This window comes from Acanthisitta chloris, unplaced genomic scaffold, assembly GCF_000695815.1.
Source record: "Acanthisitta chloris isolate BGI_N310 unplaced genomic scaffold, ASM69581v1 scaffold6959, whole genome shotgun sequence".
Lineage (NCBI taxonomy): Eukaryota > Metazoa > Chordata > Aves > Passeriformes > Acanthisittidae > Acanthisitta > Acanthisitta chloris.
Genome location: NW_008689713.1, coordinates 77,028 through 100,147, shown reverse-complemented (window position 1 = coordinate 100,147; position 23,120 = coordinate 77,028). Strand labels below are relative to the sequence as shown.

The window sequence follows — 23,120 nt, the reverse complement described above, 5'->3', positions numbered from 1 at the left end:
AATGCAAGACAGGAAGCAAAGGCAAAGATTTTGAGGAATGCCTCTAAGTAAAGCTCTCTATTTCTGAACAACTTCATGAACAACATACAGAACTAATTACCCTGATTGTGCAGGAAACATCCCTTTGCCAATCTATCTGGATGTAGCTAAAGAAGAATCAAAAAGTCCTTAATACTAAGTGTGATCTACTTAGTTAGTGTGTACCAAGTGTACTAGAATGTAAGCCAATTATGCTAAAAAGTATGGCCAGGGCTTGACAGAGACTAGTTTTCCTAAATCCAGTGTTCTCGACCTGGAATTCGCAGACCTGGTCACGGTGATTGGTCTCAGGACTATTTTAAGTGAGCCTGCAAAAATGCTGAAGAGGAGCAAGTGTAGCATCAACAGGCTACCAGTAATCATAAGAAAGCATAAGCTACCACAGCAAAACTTCAAGTGTTTTGTAAATCAAAGGTGGCAAAAAGCACTCCATCGGGGATGAGACTGAACCAATGGGAAAACCTCCAGTGAGATGGACCAACCAAGAAAACTGTGCTAGGAAACCCAGAAAGAGCCTAAAGATGGATTGATTGATTCTTAGGCCAGACAAATTCCACTCTGTTCCACGTGGGCTCCTATATTGTGTTCCCCACTGAAGTAACATTATTAGGTAATACACTGAGCAGCACAACTAGCACGTCATGTATATGTTCTTTAGACTTCCCCAGAGGAAAAAAGTGTAACCATTTATATTGCTGCTCTGATGTTAGAGAAGATCAAAGAAATGGTATGAATGATAGGCACTTTCTCATTCGAGTCTCATTCTCATTTTTTGCAGCCCAAAACTGACCATGGCACTACAAATGCAATGGAGCCAGGCTGCTCACTATCTGAGCATATACAACTTCGTTATTAGAAATTCTACACAGAGGCCATTACACACAGTCTAGAATAAGTTTACTGCTTCCACAATAATCTGTAGTTCTCTACATACTTGCAGCTTTCTTAAAGGCTGCCTACCCAGGCGTATTTCATTGCTGAAGTCCAGCTGAGAGGCCTGAATAACCAGCAAATGACTGGGGCTAGCAAAAAACATTCCTCTCATCTAAGAGAACAGAAGGTGGAACGAAAAGACAAAAGACACAACAGAAACTGGAGGCTAACTAGAAAGACAGGAATGAAGGGTGGACTTTGGTCGTCTGAAAAGAGTACTCAAACATACAGTTTTTTGAACTACAGAGGCTGAAGCAGAAGCTCTGTGTATAGATCTTGTATTTTTCTATAGATCTTTATGTTTCTGTTTCATATAGACCTTTATACCTAGAGAACAAGTCCTGTGAGGAGCAGCTGAAGGAACTGAGGTTGTTTAGCCTTGGAGAAAAGGAGGCTGGGGGGAATTTTCTCACTCTCTACAACTACTTGAAAGGAGGTTGCAGTGAGGTGGGGGTTGGTCTCTGCTCACAGGTAACAAGCAATGAGAGGAAATGGCCTCAAGTTGCACCAGGGAAGCCTTAGACTGGGTATTAGCAAATATTTCTTCACAGAAAGGGATGTCAAGCATTGGAACAGGGTGCCCAGGGAAACGGTTGAGTCACTATCCCTGGAGGTATGTAAACAACATGGATGTGGCACTTGGGGACATTGTTTAGTGGTGGATTTGGCAGTGCTGGGTTAATAGTTGGACTTGATTTTGGAAGTCTTTTTACAACCTAAACAATTCTGTGATTCCACATTTATGACAAATCTGCTTCTGTGAGTTGCCTACACACAGGAGACAACCCACAAAGGACTGCTTCTTTGTTTCCTGTACTCTTGCTTTTAGGCACAGTTTTGGACATCAATCTGAAGCATGAAGTATCTTGTTTCCTTTTTCTTTGTACAATATATAGCACAATAAGATTCCTCGGTGTTATGGTAATGCTATTAATAAATAATTCTAGCTTTATGGCAAAATAGCAGGATTCCATCAGCACATCATATCTAGTGACAATTCATCAGAGAGGACAAATGAGTAAAAACTCATGGAAAATCTCAATTACAGCAATAACCCATGATTCTGCTCTGAAATAATTTAATCAGGACTCAAAATGTAATCATCACAAGAAAATTAAACCAAACCAGTGCAACTTCCCATTCAGTAACTATTTCTTACAGCTATAAGTTGCTTGCTCCTCAGGCAGAAACATCCTCATACATGCTTCAAAAGCACAAGTCCTTATCAGATCTGAGACTCAATCCTCTATCAGGAAAACAATTTGGAGAAAATAAGCTATCTAATGCAAGTACAATGTGGAGGGAAGACAAATGCTCAAGTAGCAATGAATTTCTACTCATGATCCGAAACAAACAAAAACATGATTATAAATCCACACAGACCCCCGAATGATGCTAACAGTGTGCACTCAAAGCTATGATTTCACTGGGGAAAGCAACATTTTTCCTGTTCTCATCTAAAATAACAGAGATATGCTGCTACACTAACAGAAGCATTTGTCTTACTGTCCAGATGTTTACCATATGTTATGCAGCAAAATTCATATTACACTGTTGTCTTTCAGCTGCAATGCAGTTTTCTCTGTCCTCCTCCTAACTAACTGGGACAGCAAGGGTGTTTCTAGTAGAGAAGCACACCTTTCCCTTCCCCTCAGAGTGTCAGCTGCCTTCCTGAAGCAGGGACTTGTGCTTTATCAAAACCCAGTAGCAGAGTTGTTTCTACCATCCCATGTCAAAAAATCCAGTGAAGCCATCTATCGAAGCTGATCCCTCCTGACAAGCCAGGCAAGTTGTGCTCCTTATCATCTGGTTCTAAAAACACGTTCAGCTGGACAAGTCAGTGGTCTCTATGTTCAGTGGCACTGTGCTGCCTGCTACCACTGGAGTGCCATCAACATTTGCCCTGATCAAAAGGAACACAGAATGCTCAAAGCTATACCTTAATTTTTCCTGCTATGAAAAAATGAGAAGTAATTTTGCAAGCTGTTTATGATGTTGATAACAATACATCATCATTACAATGAGCAATCAAGAGTCTTTTGCTGCTAAATATATTCACTCCTTTCAAACACTTACTATGTTGACTGCACTCAGCAAGTGTTCAGTAAAAGATATGTAATGGTGAATCCAAAACGTATTTCTAGGGCCTTCATGAAGATGGTATTTTCTTTGAACATTTACCATTTGTGCATGTGTACACATACACACAGGCACACACATAGAGACTGTGTATCTATACATGTAGCAATTTGTAAGTGATATCATTGTATCCTTCCCTCCATTACCTAAGCTAAGCGTGTTACATTTAAATCAGAAGAGTACAAGGATGCTAAATGAGTAAAGGACAAATTAAATTGCAGGACTTAGGGAAAAGGAGGAGGACAGTAGGCTAAAGCAACTCATAGGAGTAGACATGCAGACTGCCTTGGATTCTATGGGAAAACTGGTATTAGAGCAAACCCTGGGAAGCAAACTTCATTACTGCTTCTCTACCCAGCTCGCTGAAGTTCTCTCTCTGGGTTTGGTCAGGAAGACGTGCATAAATTATATTAAATAAAAAATTGCAGATAGAGTACTTAAGGCTTTTCTGTTTAGTTCTCCTGAGAATTTTAGTTGTAATCACATACTTGATTTCCCCAAATAACTAGGATTCAATAAACACACGAGCCAGTCAGCAAGATCTAACATAGATTACCATCCATTATCTGTTTCATCATCTTTCTTTTAAAAAGCTAAAAGCACATCAATTCTATTCCCTCTTTTATCATCTTTTTCTGCTGCAGAAGGCCCAGCACATGAGCTCTAGTCTGTAAGTGAGACTTGGTGGCACTTCTAACTAATGAGTACAGAATATTTTCACATCTAATGTAATAACAAATTTAATTTTTAATGCCACTAAATACACACTTAATCAGAATTTTCCTGGCTACAGCACCCACTTACGGATGAATCAATTAGAAATCTTTTCAGTATTATCAAGCTGCATTTGTGTTTATATCTTATCTACCTAGAGTAATTGTTTTCTTCTCACACAAAGACTATCCAATCAGCCACCTAGCAGCAATCTCACATATGCAGGATACAACTCCAGAGCTGATATATCATTGTATCTACAACAGTGCAGCACAAAATTTTTAAGTCTTTATGTAACTGCTGCTCTGCTTGACATTGTCTAAGACAAATAAATGTATATGCATATATAGAGAGATATTTATAGAAGCAAAAAAATATTAGGTGCAATTTTCACCTCTAAAAATCACCATGCAAATCTACACATATTCTTGTTAAGTTTACCCTTACCCTGTTATACCTTACAACCAATGGCTTCATAGGACTTGCAAAAGAACTAACCACAAGTAAGTAGAATGAAAGCACAATCAAATGTAATCCTAATCTACTTTTGTCCAAAACACATAGTGCACAAAGATGTTAGGACTAAATTCTAAAGGGAACATTTCATTCCTAGGCTTTTCACTGTTAACATCACCACGAATCTGCTGGCAGCAGGCAGGACAACTTACTTTAGAGGATACTTCAATTTTATTTCATTTTCAGAACTAGTTTTAGATGCATATGGAACTTGGAAAAATTCAATGCCTGCATTTTAACCATGCAAATCATGACACTGGAAGCTGTTTCAATCGTATCTATGTTTATAAGCATCCACAGCCTAACACAAAACTTTAGTTTCTATATATACATGACTGCTCCAGAAAATAATTTTATTGAGTAAATTCTGTCCTAATGGTATAAAATCTGATTGGCATTTTAAGCATACTTCTCTCCAGCAAACAAAATCTGGGAGTTCTACAGAGCTATCACATCTGCTTAGAGTCAGAAAAGGACAGAATGCTTTGCACTACTAAATAGCCTTTTCATAAGACAGTTCCTGCCCCACCTCTGAGATAGGAGGGTATGTGATATGGTGAAGCAACAGACATTAGGAAGTTGAGGTGGTAGGGAAGAGTGGGATTGATCCTGATGTGGATCAAACCTCAGTATATTGCAATAAGCTTGCAAGTCTACAGCCAGTTACTGTAAAATCCCTTCTAAATTAAACAGATGCAGACTTGAATCAATGGCAAAGTGGAGCACAGATACCATGCACGGTACTGTGGAAGTCAGCTTCAGAAATCTGCCTACAGCCACCTGTGAAGCTCAGAGTATTTACACACAACACTGACCATAACAAAGCATAAATGTGCTACCAGTGTACTTTACCTGCTTTCTGTTTACATTATATTCTTCTACCAACATAACTCTTGACAGTAGTTATACATGCTTACCACTGTGCCTAGAAACTGAATGCTGGTCTCTCCAGAGGCACCCCGAGAAATGCGCTGAAAAACAGATAAGAATTGATTAAAATATCTCCAGAAGTTGTAACCATTCCATTTGCTTTGTGTCATCACTGTAAAGTAACCAAAACTCATAGAATAAACAAATCTATACATAGAACAGATAAAATAATTTCCTTCAACAGAAGTACTAGAAGCCTAAATCATCTCAGATTTTGATTTCAGTTAACTCTATCAAATTTATTTCTGAAGAACAATGAAAACAAATAGGACAAAGTACAACACAGAACAACCTTGGGCTCGAATGTCATGAATAATGAGGCTTCAGTCATCTCTAAATGTCTGTGATTCTGTATTCCTGTTACTCACATTTAGCATTATCTTCATTCTCTCCTAATGAGAGACATTTTAATCTCTTTTTAAAATGCAAACCTCCAATGATGCTACTCTGAAAATAGAAAAAAAAAATGACCTTATGAAATGTCTGGTCACCTACTGTGGTTCAGGAGCTGATTGAAGTTATTAAAGTCTTCAAATATTACATTGTCAGTAAGCCACAAGACAATGGAAAAGAAAATATGTTACTGATTTCACACAGTATTAACCAGAATTTAAATATGCAAAATGGATAAAGAATTCTTTCTTCCTGTGGCTAGTATCCTCCTTCAATGTGAAAAGTTTTTCTCACCTTTTCTTCTGACTCTTTAAACACAGCCCTAACCTTACACAATGCCAGGTGTACTTAAAAGTGTACTGAAGTACAGATCTGGGAAGATGAGTATAACTGTAAACAAGGAGCTGCACAGAGATCATCAGTGTTTCAAAGTCAACAAATCCTCAGAACAAGGCTGTAAATAATCTTGAGAGATCTAGCCTAGGACCCCCAGCAGAATCACAACACACCAGTGCTACTCCCAAATGATGTGTGTCTAACCCATTCTTAAACTCTTTCCATTGCAGAGATTTCACAGTTTCCCTAAGCAATTTATCTCTGTGTTCTGCATCTTTAGTGTTAGGAAGTTTTTCCTTACGTATTTCACTAAAATAACCCTTACTTCAACTGCAGCATGTTAATTCTCATTTTCATCACAGACAGGAAACGTAGATTATTCCCTTCCTTTTTACAGCTACCTACAGGTATGTGCAGAGCAATTATCACAGCTCCCCTTAGTCTTGTCTTCTCTAGACCAAATGAGAAAGTGCTATACAACAATAGCTAGATGACCCCCAAAACAATTTTAATAGCAATAAATTAAATCCTGGTCCCTTTTCACTAATGGTGCATGCTCCTCAGCTACACTTTATGAAGCAATAATTACTACAGCCCAAACACGCTTATTTTTTGACTTAACAGGTCACACACTGACATTGCAATCTGTACAATCATATGAAAACAAAGGGTGATGTGCCAAAGCCTGACATATTTCAACAATAATGATTAATGGAATGGAAAATATGGGAAATAAAATTTCATACAAAACCTGACGTTTACTTTTATAAAGGAAACAGGAATATACACTTTTCCCACAGTCTAGGATAAACACAATAAGGTTTTGGAAACCACAAAGAAGAACAAAGTACCGGCTGCCCACAATGAATGAACTGCATGCCAAAACAAACAAGTCCCAACCACTTGATAAGCTGTCAGAAAATGGCAAGCCGAAAAAAATTAAAGGATTTAATTTCTTTTTTTCCTGGAATGCCCTCCACCCTCGTTAGAGTTCTGTCACTTATTGTGCTACCCTTTTGTCCGCTTTCAAGGGTCATTAGAGACCTTTTCATGTCCTAATAAAAATTCCATTTTTTTGGCTAATCTCCCTGTCACACAGAAAAACACAACTTAAAAAACAAAACAAAACAAAAAGAAAAATAGAGCCTTTTTGTCATTTTCTTTAAAGGCTTTCAAAGTCAAGCCAGGTAGTTTGACAACTTATTTTTCACAACTGAAAGCCAAATCATTAAAGTATGTCCTCACAGAGACTATCTTCATTTGTAACTAAATAAAATAGGATAGCAACAACCAAGCCCTTTCAAAAATAATTTCATAACTGATTTAATAAAGCCAAATGTATGTATAGATCAAGAAAGCACCTTCCAAAGCCTCAGTCTCAAGACAAGACAAAGATATGAGCAGCATCTTTCCTGCTCTGACACCTTTGGAGCACACTGGTATCACAGTCTAGTAAATCCTCACTGCTACTGTTTGCTGTGTCCAAAATACAAAGCATTACAGTCAGTTGTCAATCACATTAAGAGTCAGTATAAGCACTAAAATCCATCTCTTACATTAACATTCAGTGAAAGGGGGAGGGAAATAATGGAAAAGGTGAGGGAAATAGTTAACAAACAGAAGAGAAAAAGAAATTTCCCTTCTGGGTATATGTAAAAAACAAAAACAAGAAAGAAAGGTAGAGAAATTCTCCAAGTCACAAAACATATGTTACATTAAGACCAAAAAGAACTGCCAGGCTTTTGAGAACTGTGTTACAAAAGAAGTCAGCACATTATCATAATTAATGTTTCAAATTACAGTTGTAAATAAATTTCAGCTATTAGATGTGATTAGATTTTTTTTTAAGCATATTGAAAAGAGTTATTTCGTTCCACTGGTGGGCTTGTGTTTCTGTGATTTGTAAATGTAATTGATGTTTTCAAGAAAATGAAAGGACATGGTTAACAATTATTCTTTTATTTTCCACCTCTTTAGAAAAAGGACCAATCTCCAGTTTCTCTTGTAAAGTTAGATATTTACATATTCTATACCTCATAATAGATGGTTTCATATTGCATGTGATAGCAGGAAAATAATCAAATAGAGGTAACAAAAGAGAATAGCTAATTATACACATTGTCATTGCTTTCCTAATAAATTGCAAATTATTTGCTATGAGATTTACACCAAAAAAGCAAGGGAAGTCTACCATTTGTTCCAGGACAAAACATCACCGTGTGTTTACTTGCCTGTACAGTAAAATTACATTGTTGACATAAATTATGTGATCTTAAATACAACCAATGCTTTTCTGGTTGAATCAACTGACAGAGCTTCAGACTAACTTAATTAGCATGATATGAATTAAAAGTATAATTTGTTTCCTTATGAGAAAGTAACAAGCGAAATCAAATCTGAAAAAAAAAATCACAACTTCAAAAAAATCCATCTGCAGTCTCAAAGCTGTCAAACGGGTGTGAGTGTTACATAAATATTATATGTATTTTTACACACATGGGTTACAGTATGTTATACTGCATATGCTATGTATACACAAACAAAATGCTTATGCACACATGTAAAAATAGACAAGTGTATACAATCATACAAGACATCTTTGATTCTCCTCCTCTATCTTAAATCTATGTTACACCACAGTCGTTTCACAAATAACCATTTTAATCTGTAAATCCCAGTAAATTACCAGGGGTTAGTGTGATATGACTTTAAATTCTTCTGCTTTGCCATAGAAAATTATTTCCACTTAGTTGGGTATCAATGATCTATTCATTGTAAGATGCAGTAGGGTTACAATCAGCTTTGCATTAAGCCTGCAGTGGATGAGCACTGGCAGATATAAATTATAACAACCTTTACATGAAGAAGGATAAAAAAGCTCAGCCAAACATAAAATATGTATTACTGAAAGATATTCTAAATTGACAATAGACATTATTAGACAACAACAAGATCTCAGGATATTTTCCACAAATCTTCTGGTATCTCAGGCTCTCCAAGCTACTGGAGGAGAGCAGCTGCAGAAAAGGAATTATATAAAAACAAAGAAGCTCCAACAGACCAAAAGCAATTTTTTGCTGTGCTTACAAATGAAAAAGTAATGTGTGAAGTCAGAATGAATATGAACTGGCAAAGGAAGTTATATATATGTTTCTCAAACACATTTATCTTGAACTACTATACACTGTCTTTATTTGCTGAAAAAGTAAAGCTGGAGACCATTTCTTACAGAAATGTACAGATTATCATTCAGCCAACGCTTTTTGCAACCTTTTCAAGCACGACTACACTAACAGTCAGACATGTACCAAACTATACAGAACCAAAAACAAAATAACAAGCCCAAAACAATCTATAGATAGGTTATAGATACAACTTTGAGGCAAACACTGGCAGTTTCCCAGCATAGTGCTGTTTTCCAGAGGGCAGAATTTCTTGCAGCCCAGCCCCTGGCTGCTTCATTTCAACTGCTTGCTCACAGAAATTCTGAACATCTTATGCCATCAATTTCACATGGAGAATGCTATACACTTTGTGGCTAATATTTATAAATTCCTGAAAATTCAACCTAGCAAAACAGAGGTCAGAATAAAACAAATTATTGTCATGATAGGAAGTCAAGGAAGAAAAAACCCCCACAGTATTTGGCCTTGTAAAGTTATAGCAGATTCATCTGCTAGTACTTAATCTATGTGATTTTCTGTATGTGAGAGTGCTTGGACATCTGGAAAGCTCCATCTTTCACCTAAGTCGCTCCTGTCTTTGGAGTCCCATTGTTGGGTCAGAAAGGCGGAGAAAGGTGCAGAAATGGCTGTGAAAGACACCCTTCTTGTCAAAAAGTGAGGATTGATTTGCTCTTATCAATCTCCTTTTCTGTCTCCTTCTAGAAGCTCCAGAGAAAGCAGAACTTCATTTTGGCACTCCCTTTCCACTATGCAAAATCCCACTTGAGGGATATAATCCCAGACTAGCAATATGACCAAGCTTTCTTGTATGCTGGAGACTGTCTACATGGGCTGTATGTTCAGACGTGTTCAGCCTCACAAGCCTTTCCACTTTGGGAATCACCCTATCTTTTCACGATTCAGCATTCTGCACTGATGGTGCCATCATTTTCTGCCCCGGAGCATTGAACTACAGATGGGAAGTGAGCCCAATTTTATATGCTGCTCTACCCTTAGTCATTACCAGTTCTAGTTCACACTTTGTAGTAAATCAAGCCTCAGTAAGCTGCTCTTCCTCAGGGCATGTCCACACTTCCCAGGCTCTTACAAGGGCAGCAGTCACCCAGTGGGGAAAGAGATGATCAAGTCCTGCTGTGTGTGAAGCATTTTGACTCATGAAAGATGTCTAAGACTGACTGGTATTATGCTGAAGTAGCCTTTCCCTTTAAAAGGAGTCCTGCCAGGATGCTGAGATACTGGCCTCCCCACCTGGCACCTGTTGCAAGCTCCCTCAGTCTTTTTCCAGGGACTAAACGGAATCTGTTCCAAACAGTACAAATACAGATGTTAAACACAGGGTGAATAGCCTACAGGGCATCAATCTGCACAGATAATTGTGCAGGTGCAATTTCTAAGAGACTGAAGCACCATATTACTACTTTTAAAAGAAATGTTCTTTTAATGCCTGGGATTCAATTACAGTAAATGACTTAGGAATTTCTGTCCTGTAAACAGAAAAACAAAAACACAGATCCTTCCCAATATTCCTTTAGGCGATATCCAGTGTGACTGGTACTTGTTCCTTCTTTTTACAAAGCTTTTTTAAAATATTAATACCACCACTGCATTGCTATTATATATACAGAGAGTTCTTCCAAGCATGTCCATATATTCCTCCATATATTCCTGGATGAGAGGCTTAAAAACAAAGAAAAGAAAAAACCCCAACAACAACAAAACCCAACCAACCATCCAACCCCAAAAAACACCCCAAAAAAACCCAACCAACACACAAAAAAATGAACACAGGAAATACTGTTTATTTGGTGTTGGTAAAGAATGAATCTAAAGGACATTTACTCCAGTCTAACATTTACAACTATTTACAATAATGGAGAGTTTAGTCCTCTCTGCAAACTTCTAGATTTTAGCTGTTATTACACTAAATCACAAAATTACTAGAACTTCTGGAAATTTTACCCTTGTTTTGACATGCCTTGCTTTGCTCTTACAGGGCGGACATTATGCAGACAAAACATTGCCATGTGACTCTAGATCTGATAATATCTATGACTGCCCTGAGACAAATTCTTTACAGGATCCATACTCCTTTCTTCTCTTTGATGTCCCTCCTCTTCCTTCCCTTTTGCTCTCTGAGTGTGTTACCATGTTCAAGAGAACTATTGCTCGTCGTCCAAGGTTTATATATCATAAAACCACAATGTCTGCCAACAACCGAATACAATGCTTTTGTCTTTGGACACATAGAGAATCCTTATAGCTATTCACCTTGAACATTGTTTGCCATGAAAACATACAGCTTCAAAAGGAAGAAACTATGGCATAAGGTACAGTCACAACTAACATTAATTACTTAACCTCTTGAGTAGTACAGGATAAAATCAAACCCATTCCAGAGGGATTGACTGAGCGTAGCTGTTGATCACTTTAGACCCTTCACCAGCTTCACTTCCTTCTCTAGACTTGCTCCAGAGCAATTACTAGGCAATGACAAGGTTGCAATAAGCAACTTGCCAAAATCTGTCAAACAATCTCTGTGCAACTACAGGAAAAGAAGTAGCAATAACACTGCCCTGACCAACATATACTGATACTTTCCAAAAAACATTAAAAGCCTGAAACACAGCAAGCTATGCTACACGGTATGTCACTGGCTTCACATTTGTCTTTTACATGGGATATTTGAGAGCTTGTTTGGACTTGTCTCAATTGCTAAGACAGTGTCAGGTGAGGCGATAAAGATCAGTTTCTCTGTATCATATCCACAGATCATTCCTGGAGTTTCAAGGCTGAGCTCCATTTTCTCAGATGACTGTGGCTGGATGAGCAAACAGGAAAAGAGCCTGTGTTTCTATACTAATGAATAAAGGAGGGCCATGGACTGATGCCTGGTCCCAAAGTCAAGTGGCAATAGCTATCTCAGTCCCACTGCTTAGGTCTATGCAGCATGACATAAATCTGTACCAGATTTGCCTAGGTTAGCAATGACTGGAACAGGCTGAAAAAAAAGCCACAGAGTGTGCTACAGGTTAATTAATGTGGCCCATCAGGAAATCAGCACTGGAGCTGACGCTCTGGCTTTTCTTTAGCCAATAGTACAGCTTTTTCGATATAGTATAAACAAATGTCTGTTCCTGTTTGCAAATCATTCCATGTCCCTCTTCTAGAGACAACCTAGCAAGAGTAATTTTGAAATTGTGCGTAAAGGACAACAGCAGAGTGTGTGCAGTAATTGCACAGCACTAAAGAATGGACTCTCCAGCAGTCTTCATGAGCACTGCTCACTAAACCTTCCCAAAATCATTTTCAGGGTTTAAAGGAAATGAGTATGCTGAGGTAATGGTACTTTAAACTGGAAACTTATATAATGTATCATATCATTATCACAGATTACATCTGAGATCACAAAAGAAGAAAATGATTTTTTTAAAAAAAAAGGTAATTTTCCTTAAAAAAAAGCCAACTACACATTTCAAAAAAGTCTCCACAGGGTTGAAGGAAATGAATACTTGGGCATAGGCTTTGTTCTCCTGTCAGACACTCCCCAGGAACAAAGACTTCATAACCTACAGCATTTTCATTTTTTCTGCTATTATAGGCCAAAATAATAATCAAAAGAAACATTTTATCAGAGAAGCACTTAAATTTATCATATCCCAGGATGCAGAATATACTACTCCTGCTGCAACTGTTGATGCAATAAATAAATTAAATGAAAAAATAAATGATGCCATCACTGAATTCCCTGTAACACTAAGCAGAGAAAGCTCCCCTGATAAATCTTCATTTATTTCATTCACAAAACCACTTGAAGTTTGAGACTGATGATTTCAGCTTTACAGGATCATGTTCTTGTTTAGCAACTCTATTACTCTCTTAATTACACCTTGCTGTGACTGATAAAGACCTTTTTACTGTAGAGTTTGGGATGTCCAACAGAGACACAGAACAGTTAGGCTGGAAGGGACCTCTGGAAGTCAGGTAGTCATATTCCCCGTTCAAAGCAAGGCTAATGTCAAAGTGATACTGAGCTGCACAGGACATTGTCCAAATCAGGTCTTTCTACATCCTACAGAGCCTCAGTTCATCAGAGATTAATTCTCTGAAAGGCAGGAAATACAAAGAGAAAGCATCACCAGTGCCATTGTAAAATTGCTTTGCTGAAGGTGCCAAAAGCCACCAAGAGCTTTCCAGGGTCCAGGCAGAATGCCTGCACTATCTTGACAGGGTAGAAGGTTTCATGACAGCAAGCAAGCAAGCTGTGAAACCAGCGTGGGCCGACAATATGTCAGTGAAAAGGATGGGTGCATATGACAGAATGAAGAGGTACAAAAGTGTTGGAAAGGACAGTGACAAATAACTCAAACCAAACCATTCTAAGCTTCTGGCCCAGCATCCTTTTGCTCTGGGAACTGTCTGCAAGTAGATGGTTTTTAAGGATGAGTTGAGTGTTTGATGATGGGATCAAAGAAAGAGCATCAACAGCACAGCAGTTGTAAAATTTGTCCATGTGGCATTGCCATAGAGCAGCCTCAGAATTTGGATGATCAGTGGGGTGGCTTTTGGGAACTTCCCCAAACATAAGTAGTGGCAAAGCAAAGATGTTTGAGGATCTTCTACACACACTTCCCTTGAGCAATCTGCTCTCTCTGCAGATACCTGATCTTCCTGCACAGTGTCTCCACAGAAGGCACCAACTTGCAACCTTACTGTAGTAAGGACAGAGTTGCAGTTAGGTTCAAGCCCATTTGCTGGACTTCATGGATTCACTGATTTATCTTGAGGCCCCCTTAGATTCTAGTTCCCATGAGGAATAAAAGGAGATGTTCAAACTCTATTGCATAGACCACATACTCCTTCCTTTCACCTGCTCCCCAGGTTCATGTGCACAGGGAGAGAGAAGAGGTCATAGACAACTTCTGCAGGCACAGGGCTCACTGCAATCTAGCTTACTTGTATAATGGAAGCAGAGACAGAGGATCCCAAAACATGCCTGTTGCCATTCTTCCAACTGCCATTACTTTTCAGGATACCACTCTGACCCACCATTCTCCACACCAGTTTCTACCAGAGTTCTTACATTTCTTTTCCTCAAATCAACCACCTCTTTTCCACTTCCTCTTCACAGAGATCATTAAGCCCCTCATTATTCATTTGTTTTTACTCTAAATATTGCCTGAAAGGTTATATCATAATCAAATCATGCTTTATATGTAACCGTATTTTAAATGTGTACTTTCAATTAAATAAAACCAAATCCCTTCAAATCTGACATATTGTCACTATATTCCTATAATTCTCTGATTTTCAGCAAAGGCAGCATCCAAATTCACAATAGCTACGTGTAAGACAAATTCTGAGCCACTAACATCTTTGGAAACAAGTAGAGGAAACCATGTTGGTAAAGTATTTATGCACACAAAAATTTTATTTCCTTGGTGAACAAAATTCTACACTTCACAATGTGATAAATTCAGCCTCCCCAAACAAGAGGTAGAGTCAATGCTGAGAAACTGGGATTAGCTGAGAAACTACTAAAAACAACCACTAAAAAACTCATGACAGAATCTGTGTGCTACAAGAAATGCCATGGGGTCTGCCCACACTTCCATCCCTGGAGATTGTATCTCAGAAATCTCTTGCTTGAACGATCCCAAGCTTTCATCAGTTTGTATAACATCCTATGGATTTCACAGGAATCCAAATCAGCAGAAAGATTTCAGAGCCCTTATGCTGCAGCCAAACGGACCTGCAGTACACCCCAGGGTTCTGGTCCCTCTATCATCTGGGGACCTGGCCAGGCACTCTGCAGAGCCCATCTGCTGCACACAGATGGGCTTCCTTGCACAGGAAACAAAAGTGGGAGGGAGGAGGCTACCACAGATCCTCCCTGTGCCCTGATATGCCCTAGACAGACTGTGACCAGAGCATATACTTCTCCTCAGGCACTCAGATGGATTCCCAGGTCCCACACTCTAGAAATTCTCCTAGAAAACCTGAGTTTCAACTCAGAGGCCTTTCATAACTCTGCTTTGCTCTAACACTCATTGAGCCTTCAGCAGAGTGAAAATACAGAAGCATCCTTAATTACTTATTTTTAAACACACGACAGATATGCAACAATTTGAATATCTGGATTATAATTTGCATAAATACATTTCAAACCAGAATATTCTAAAATTATTTATTTACTGCTTCTATGCTTAAGTGCTTTGCTGGATTGTGTCCAGACTGCAGGATCAAGCTGAAGGTGCATAAATCAAACCTTCAAAGAAATATAATGTTCACAAAGATTATATTTGGTTGAGCAAATTTAGAAGAATGAAACCAACTATGAAGAAAAATTAGATTGGCTGAAAATTAATAAAGCACAGCTGGAATTATTCGATTCATCATATTTGTTGCTTAAATGGCTCTAGGGCTAAGTTTTGCTGAAAGAAGATACTTCAGGACTCAGGGGTCAATTGCTTTTGGAGACAAATTGACCTACAGGAATATACTTGTCTAATTTGGTTCTTGCAGTGGGGAGAGTCTACAGAAATATACAACCAAAAAACCAATTTAGATTCCAGTGAGTGGATATCAGAGGTCAAGTTTAAGGTTCCCATAAATTTACATATATACACTAAAAGATTAATAACTTCTCAAGCTACTGAGTTTCTTTGCTAAAAGCAAAGACTTACAGATAAAATCTGAGAAAGAAACAACATATGTGCTTATTCCACATTCTGTTGGCTCGATACCATGCAGGCAGCTCATCACGTGATGCTGTGGCTAGACCTGCAGTATTTCATACAGTTTGGTCATACTCAGGGAGTGCAAGTAACACTACTGCTGGCTCAGCTCCTAAAGAAAGCATGTTCAGATCTCATGATCATTAATTTTGAAACTAATTTTATGTGCCAATTCAACTATTACACTTTTAGTTAAATGGTGCTACTACTATTACTTGTACTCCAAGATCTGTATGTAGCCATATAGTAACAGAGTTTGCAATGAGGCCTTGTGAGTACAATTATCCATTCTAAACATAATGCTTTTCACCTAGAGAGATTTTATATATTCATATATCGGTAGTGTTTCCTATTCAAAACTAGGAATGTACTTGACAAAAGAGCACCAAAATGGGCCAGTATTAAAATATTTTTTTAAAAACCAAACCACACCTTAAAATAGAAAATTATTTTAGATCTACATACACAAATCCTGAAGCTGGCATTAACCTTCCAAGAAATCTACAAAACTTAAGTTCAGAATTCTTGGGCACACAATGAAAACTTCACTCTCTAGCAATACTAACCTTGAAAGATACAATTTTATTTTTTTTTAAAGTTGAAGTCTTTTAAATTCAATCAGAGTAAAGTATTTCTGCTTGGGCAATTCACCAGACATGAAAATGAAAATTTGCACATTTCACTGTAAATTACCAGAAATATGACCACTGTGTCACTGATAAATGTATAGGAAATAGATACTGTTGTATGTAGAAAAAGACTTTCATGTAAGTGGTTTGGGTTTTTTCCAAAATAACCAGGATCAATTGATATTTATAAAAAAATGATTTGTCAACAAATATATAAATCCTGACTGGCGTTATATTCGGAAAATTTACAAGGCAGTTAAAAGCACACTCTGGTGTTTGGAGTTGGTTTCAAACACAAGTGGTCAGAAGGAAAGAACATACAACCACTTTAACCTTTTTAATCTTCTTAGAGACACACAAGTCTGGGATGTTTCCTACGTCTTCCCTCTCAAAACATGGAACTAATCATATGTCATAAAAGTATAAAAAAACCCACATTCCATGGGAGATGCACTGTACCATAACTTTCAAACTGCAAAGGCCTCAAAGTGGAAAAATCACACCACCCAAACACAGGGAAGAGGTTAATTTTGCTGCATGACCCCATGTGGGTTTTTGTTGGAGGTTAGGGTTTTTCTTGTTTTAGTTTGGTTGGTTGCTTTTTTTCAGTAATCCATTTTTTATTTCTCAAGTGATGAAGAAATTACATCTCCTCACAAGCCATTAAGTAAGGAGATCCTATAAAACTGGGGTAAACTTCTGCCTAAATAAGAAACTTTTCTTAAAGAAAGATACTCAAAACTCTAGATGAGTAACTTCAAATGCATCCAGAGCTTCAATGGAGTTAATTTGTCTCAAAGTAGAAACATTATTCTACTTATACAGTGTCACGTAATTTTTATGATGCAGCAAGTTTAGACCCCACATTTCACTATTATTTGTATATGCAAAGGCTCCTGGTTATCTCAGCTCTACAAATGAGGCTTTGGTGAGATTACCTGTATAGTCCTCCGAGTGCCATCAACGGTGACAGACAACAAGGGTGAAGCCAGGTTCCACTCGCTGGTCACATTTAGTTTCATCCCATCAACTTCCACCTGTTGTGACACCAAACAAGGCTGTTACTATGAAGACAGACAGAAAACCGATCTCAAGTTCATTGCTGCATACAAAGCAGCAACCATTTTAAAACAGATGGCTCCCAAACAACCTGTCATGTTTACTGCTTCTGCCATAAAAGACAGGGTCCAACAACAGAGTCTTCCAGCTATCTCTGGGGAGAGGTGAAGGACCTGTGAACAGCTGCCTCTGAGTAGCAAGGTTTCAAGTGATTTCCAGCAAGTAACAAACAGCCATCCAACTTTTAAACCTATCTGGACATGCTACATTTACTGCAATTAGACAAGTAATGCATATAAATTCCAGTGACACCTTGCAACCCACACAACAGGGCTTGCATATAATATTCTCTCCAAGGACCAAGGAAGAACTTTTCCTATGCTTCTAATGAAGGGCTTTGCATTGTTATCTTAATTAATATGAGGCAGTAATTAATTCCTCGGCATTTTGCCTCAAAGTCTAGAAAAACTTTGCGAATTCTGTCATGTTTTCTTTCAATATACAACTGATCAGAGGAATACAATTTCTGACTTGAATGTCAATATGCTCACCCAGAAAGATTTTTTTTAAAACATTAATCATCCCATAATCTTTATACAAAACATTTATAAGTGAAGAGTAAAAATTGTGGGTTCTGAAGAAAGTGTGGATCAGAGTAGCTGTAATGACACTTCTGTCATTCTTCTGTCATATGATACTGTTTAAAAACACACATTTAAGACTACAAGAGCCACAGAGAAAGAGCTGGATTATGAAAAAAATTATTATAAATAGACTAATATAATTATTAATATTTGTAGCATATTTTGAGCACTTATCATGTGCTCTAAGGTAGGCAACTATGATTTCAGTTACAAAATTTACTATAAACAGAAGAAAAATCACAGTTTACCAATTTTCTTCCTCTATCAAAATCTCCACAAAAATTTTTAATCAGTAAATTAGAGGCAATATCAATAATTACACAAATACTGCATATATTCTCAATAAAGCAGATAAAAATTACTGCATTTAGAACAAAAGCTGAGATCACATTTTGCAAAGCAAAACTTACAAAGCCTACTCTTTTAGATATCAGACATACCATTATTTCATCTTACAGTAAGAACAGGCATCTTAAAAGAAATATATAACAGAGAAGCACAGAGAAGTAGTGTGTAATTTGATGATTTTACTTCAGTTAAGAAGAAAAAGTTCTGGCTTAAAACTCTCTGCTTTTATAGACTTTAGTTTGGAACACAAAGTGTGCCTTAGTGATACAATCTACTCAATTTCTATGGGCTTTAACTATAAATAGTTACACGTAAAGAGCATGAGGAAAAACCAGTCATTTATAATGGTTCACCAATAGGCCAGATTAGCTGGCATGCTTCAGGTACTTCACACTGCTCCAGTGATGCAAACCAGCCACAAACCTGGCTTGAGTTAAGCAAGGCCTGCACCTGGTTTGCATTTCTACAGCACTGCAAAGCAGCTGGAACACACCAGTGAGCCTAGCCCGCTCTCAGCAAACCTGAATCAGCAAATACTGGCTTTATTGAGAGCAGGAGATATATCTGAAAGAGACTTTCCAAACGGAGAAAAGCAAATCTGGCACTGTGTCTCAACCCTCTTTGATTACCAATTGAACTTTGGTAATGTAGTTATTTACAAAGCTGTCTGTTGCTATCACTAAAACCAAAGAAAAACTGTCTGCACTGAAGTCTGGGTCTGAAAACATCATTTACCCTGTCTCCCCAGGGAGGGAGATGAGATGGTATGAAATTAGGCCAGGCTACTGGTCACCAAAAAAACCTCCAACTGTACACCACAGTGCTTGTTGCACCACAGGATTTACACACAGCCTTGCAGAAAATCCATAGTCAGTATCTATAGTTCTAGCAAAGGGTGTTCCAGTGGCAAGATGCAAGTCAATACCTCCACAATGAACTCAATTCAATCATTAGCTCTTTTGTCACTCTACAGATGAGCAAAAGAGAAGTAAACCAAGTGTGTCACAGTGGTAAATGACCTGTTCAAAATATCTCACAAGGGTCTATACAAGTCTAGCCACCATTGATTCCAGATTACATTAGTATCAAAACATTTCTGGTGGAAGCCATCCTGAAAGAAGAGACAGCAAGCAGATGCTAGGTCTAAACAAACTGTAGCACTTCAGGCTGCTTATGTGCAATACGGAAACCAGCAGACAACATACTGCCTCTACTAGAGTTTCCTTATTCAAGAAAGAATAAAGGGGACGGGAAAGGGAAAGGGTTATTTGAGTTAATGCATACCCCAGTAAATTGCAGTAGTCTTCTCACAGAATGGAGCTACAAGGCTCTCAGCTGCTTTCACCTGCAGCCCACCATGGTATGTGCAACTGGGGAAGATGTGAGGCCAAGAGAATCACAGGGAAATTTGGCTATCTGTGCTCCAATAGGTAGGATGACAAAGACAGGAGGTCAAGATACGAAAGAAAACAAACAGGGACGGAAGGTAAGAAACTTACCACATACCAAGCATGTTACTTTTACTACAAACGGGGGAAGGGGGGAGGGCAGTGTGGGGGGAATGACATGGTGGACCAAAAACCAGATTGGGGATTGAAATCAAACCAATACTTTACCTGGTAGAGCAAACCTTCTTTCTGCAGCTCAGCAGACAACAGCTTAGCAAGGTTAGCAGGTGGAAGGAGGAGAGAGATAAGATGATCGAAGAACTTATCAGAAGTTTGCACTTGCTTTCATTCCTCCTCTAGCAATGGATGTGATAATAGAACCAAACAAATACTGCAATAAACCAAGGACTTTTTGCTTTAGGCTTGGAGAACAGGACAGGAAAGGTGAAAAGGGGAACATGGGGATCAACTAACAAAGCTACATTAACTACTTCCTGTTTTATTTTGTTTCTGTGCTCCTAAGGCAGCCAGGAAGAAGACATCATTCGAAGGATGCTAACACTTGAATTGTAGGGAGAAGATCCCAGTCAATTCACTCATGCAGTGGGTCACATTGTGCTTCACACCACAGCAATGTAGTCTAAATTTATCCTCAACTACCCAGTTCCAAGTACACCCATGTGTGTGTGCATATGTGCATCTACATTAACCATGGTTGTTTTAACCATTGCTGCACTACATCCACGTGGTGCAGTGGTGGCAGTTTATTCTTTTTTATAAATAAGCTGGTTTGTCCCTGTGTTAAGGGCATAAAACATAAAAGCACCCAGTCCTCCTTTCCAATTATTTCCAATTCAAAAGCTATTGTAAATGAGGCCTCAGAAAGAATGACAAGTCCAAGACATGATGCTAGAAAAAGGTCAACAGCTTACTCCACTGTCACAACTTTGCAGACTTTCGCTGGCATGCACCTGAACTACACAAGTAGCAGCCCCTTCACCTCTTGTGGACTGAGTTCCTGATGTTCATCATGATAGGTACCAGCTAACCAATAGTGCAAGGAGCTGCAAAGCATAATCTGCATTCAGTTTCCTTTAGAGAACATCATTTGGCATTCTATATGCATGTCAGGCAATTAAAGAAGGCAGCACAAGCCTGAGTGTTACAGCCCTGTTAATTTACTAATGCAGAGTCTCGCATACATCTGGCACATGTCACTTCTTTTCTCCTGGAAATGAAGGTGCTTTTCCAGGAGACTGGAGGGCAGTGCAAGCATTTGTTTCCTGCCTGATGCTTCAAAACATTTTGCCTGAAGTTCCTCATGCCAGCTTTGAGTCTGAACTAACTTAAGTCTGCTGATTTAATCCCATGCTTTCAATTTTGCCTCCCAGAATAGTGTTTAACTCAACTTTAACTTGATGCTTTTGGTTCAACACCTGCTCTAGAGAGTCCTGGCCCTAACTAATTGGGTATGTCACCACTAGCCATATTCCTTACACCCCTTAATTCTACCTTGTGCTATAGCAGAAACAATGGCATTCCCTAGTCAATCAGATCTACCAAATGAAAAGTCATCCTCTGCAGACCTGCCTTGCAGAAATCTTTCTCTGATCAAGACAGCTGCTCATGAAGATGTACCTTGCAGGCAAACAGACATTACTGTTCACAGAATATTTATGAATATTCACTGTCATAGCTTCCAATCCCTTCAACGGGCATTAATTTAGCTGTAAGGCATATCCAGTGGGCAGCAAGGGCTCTACAAACTGAATCCTGAAAATCATTCCTGCAAGGAAGGAACAAGACTAGCAAGCATCACTGTTGTAAATGTGAGGCAGCTTACCTGATCAAGGACTTTATTCAAGCCTACATATAGTAAAGATATCCTCTTCTCTAGGAAAAGCAACTCAGGCAGAAGCCTCTTTACCTCCATTACTGCTAAATGCACCACCCATGCCAAAAAAGCAAGGAGATCCTTAATATTTTTATGAATCAGGTAAAGGACAGGTACAGCTTATTGTGCAGAAGAAGGGGTGGCCAGAGGGCTCAAAGCACAGTGTGGCAATAGAAGGTCCAGCTGTAGGCAGCAATACTCAGTAACAGTCTGCAGTGACCTTGGGCTGATGAGTCCAAGAATTCCTTAAGAAGGAATATTTTGTAAAATATTTTACTAGTCCTCAAGATACAAGAAAACTTTCCCAGTCAGCAGGAGACTTCAAACAGGATCTTGCATCCCTATGTATCTGCAAAGCCAATAACCACAACACGCTTCCTTATCATGAAAATTACTGTCTACCTAGAGCCTTTAAGGACTTGTGGTAATTTGCAGAGGTGTCTTGGCAACTATTGGGTCTTCTTATACAACTTGCACCAACTCCCCCATATTGTCTAAGTACCTTGAATAAAAATAGTCATGTGTGACACATTAGGAAATAGTAGTAACCAAATAGTCCTTCACATGTTGTCATTCATAAATGAAAATGCATTATGCATAAATGCAAAGAAATTCAATAATATTTTCCATGTCGCAGTTCTTATTAGTGATGCTCCTTCTTGATGCATATGCTTTTTCTCCTGTTCTTTGGACTGTATTTCCCAGTCACTATGGGTCTGATTACCCACAAAGCATTTGACATTTTCCAGGACCATGTCCTGGAAGAGATGACAGTGTACTCTTGTCAAGTTTATAGGTGACACAAAAACAGGGTACACAGGTAACACATGCTAGGGCAGGGCTGCCATCCAGGGGGCCTAGACAGGCAAGAGGAAGGGGCTAATGGAAACTGCGAAAAATTCAAGACTAATTTTTAAGTCCAACATGTTGGAAGGAAGAGCCCATTGCAATGATATAGGCTGCAACCTGACTGGCTGGGGAGCAGCTCTGTGGAGGACTTGGAGCTGTGGGCAGACGTGTCAGTAGGACATGAAAGAGCGAAGAGCACGCCCTGGCACCAAAGGAGGCTAACAGTGCCCTGTGCTCTGTTAACAGAAATACAGTCTGCTAACAGTGCAAGGTGATTAGATCCCTCTACTCAAAATTCAAACCACATCCAGATACTGTGTCTACAAGACAGACATTGACTTGCTTCAGTTATATAAAGTTCCCATTAGCCCATTCCACTTGCCTGTCTAG

General features: G+C 38.6%; 1 protein-coding gene across 1 annotated transcript in view; it reads right to left on the bottom strand.

Moving 5' to 3' along the window:
* Positions 1-23,120, bottom strand: part of LOC103808722 (propionyl-CoA carboxylase alpha chain, mitochondrial-like) — a gene marked incomplete at its 5' end in the record, with an annotated part of 151,417 nt that overhangs the window by 52,897 nt on the left and 75,400 nt on the right. The window contains 2 exons of the mRNA XM_009081524.1: positions 5,259-5,312; positions 17,487-17,585. Coding sequence (XP_009079772.1) covers positions 5,259-5,312; positions 17,487-17,585 — 153 coding nt within the window. The remainder of the gene's footprint in view (positions 1-5,258; positions 5,313-17,486; positions 17,586-23,120) is intronic.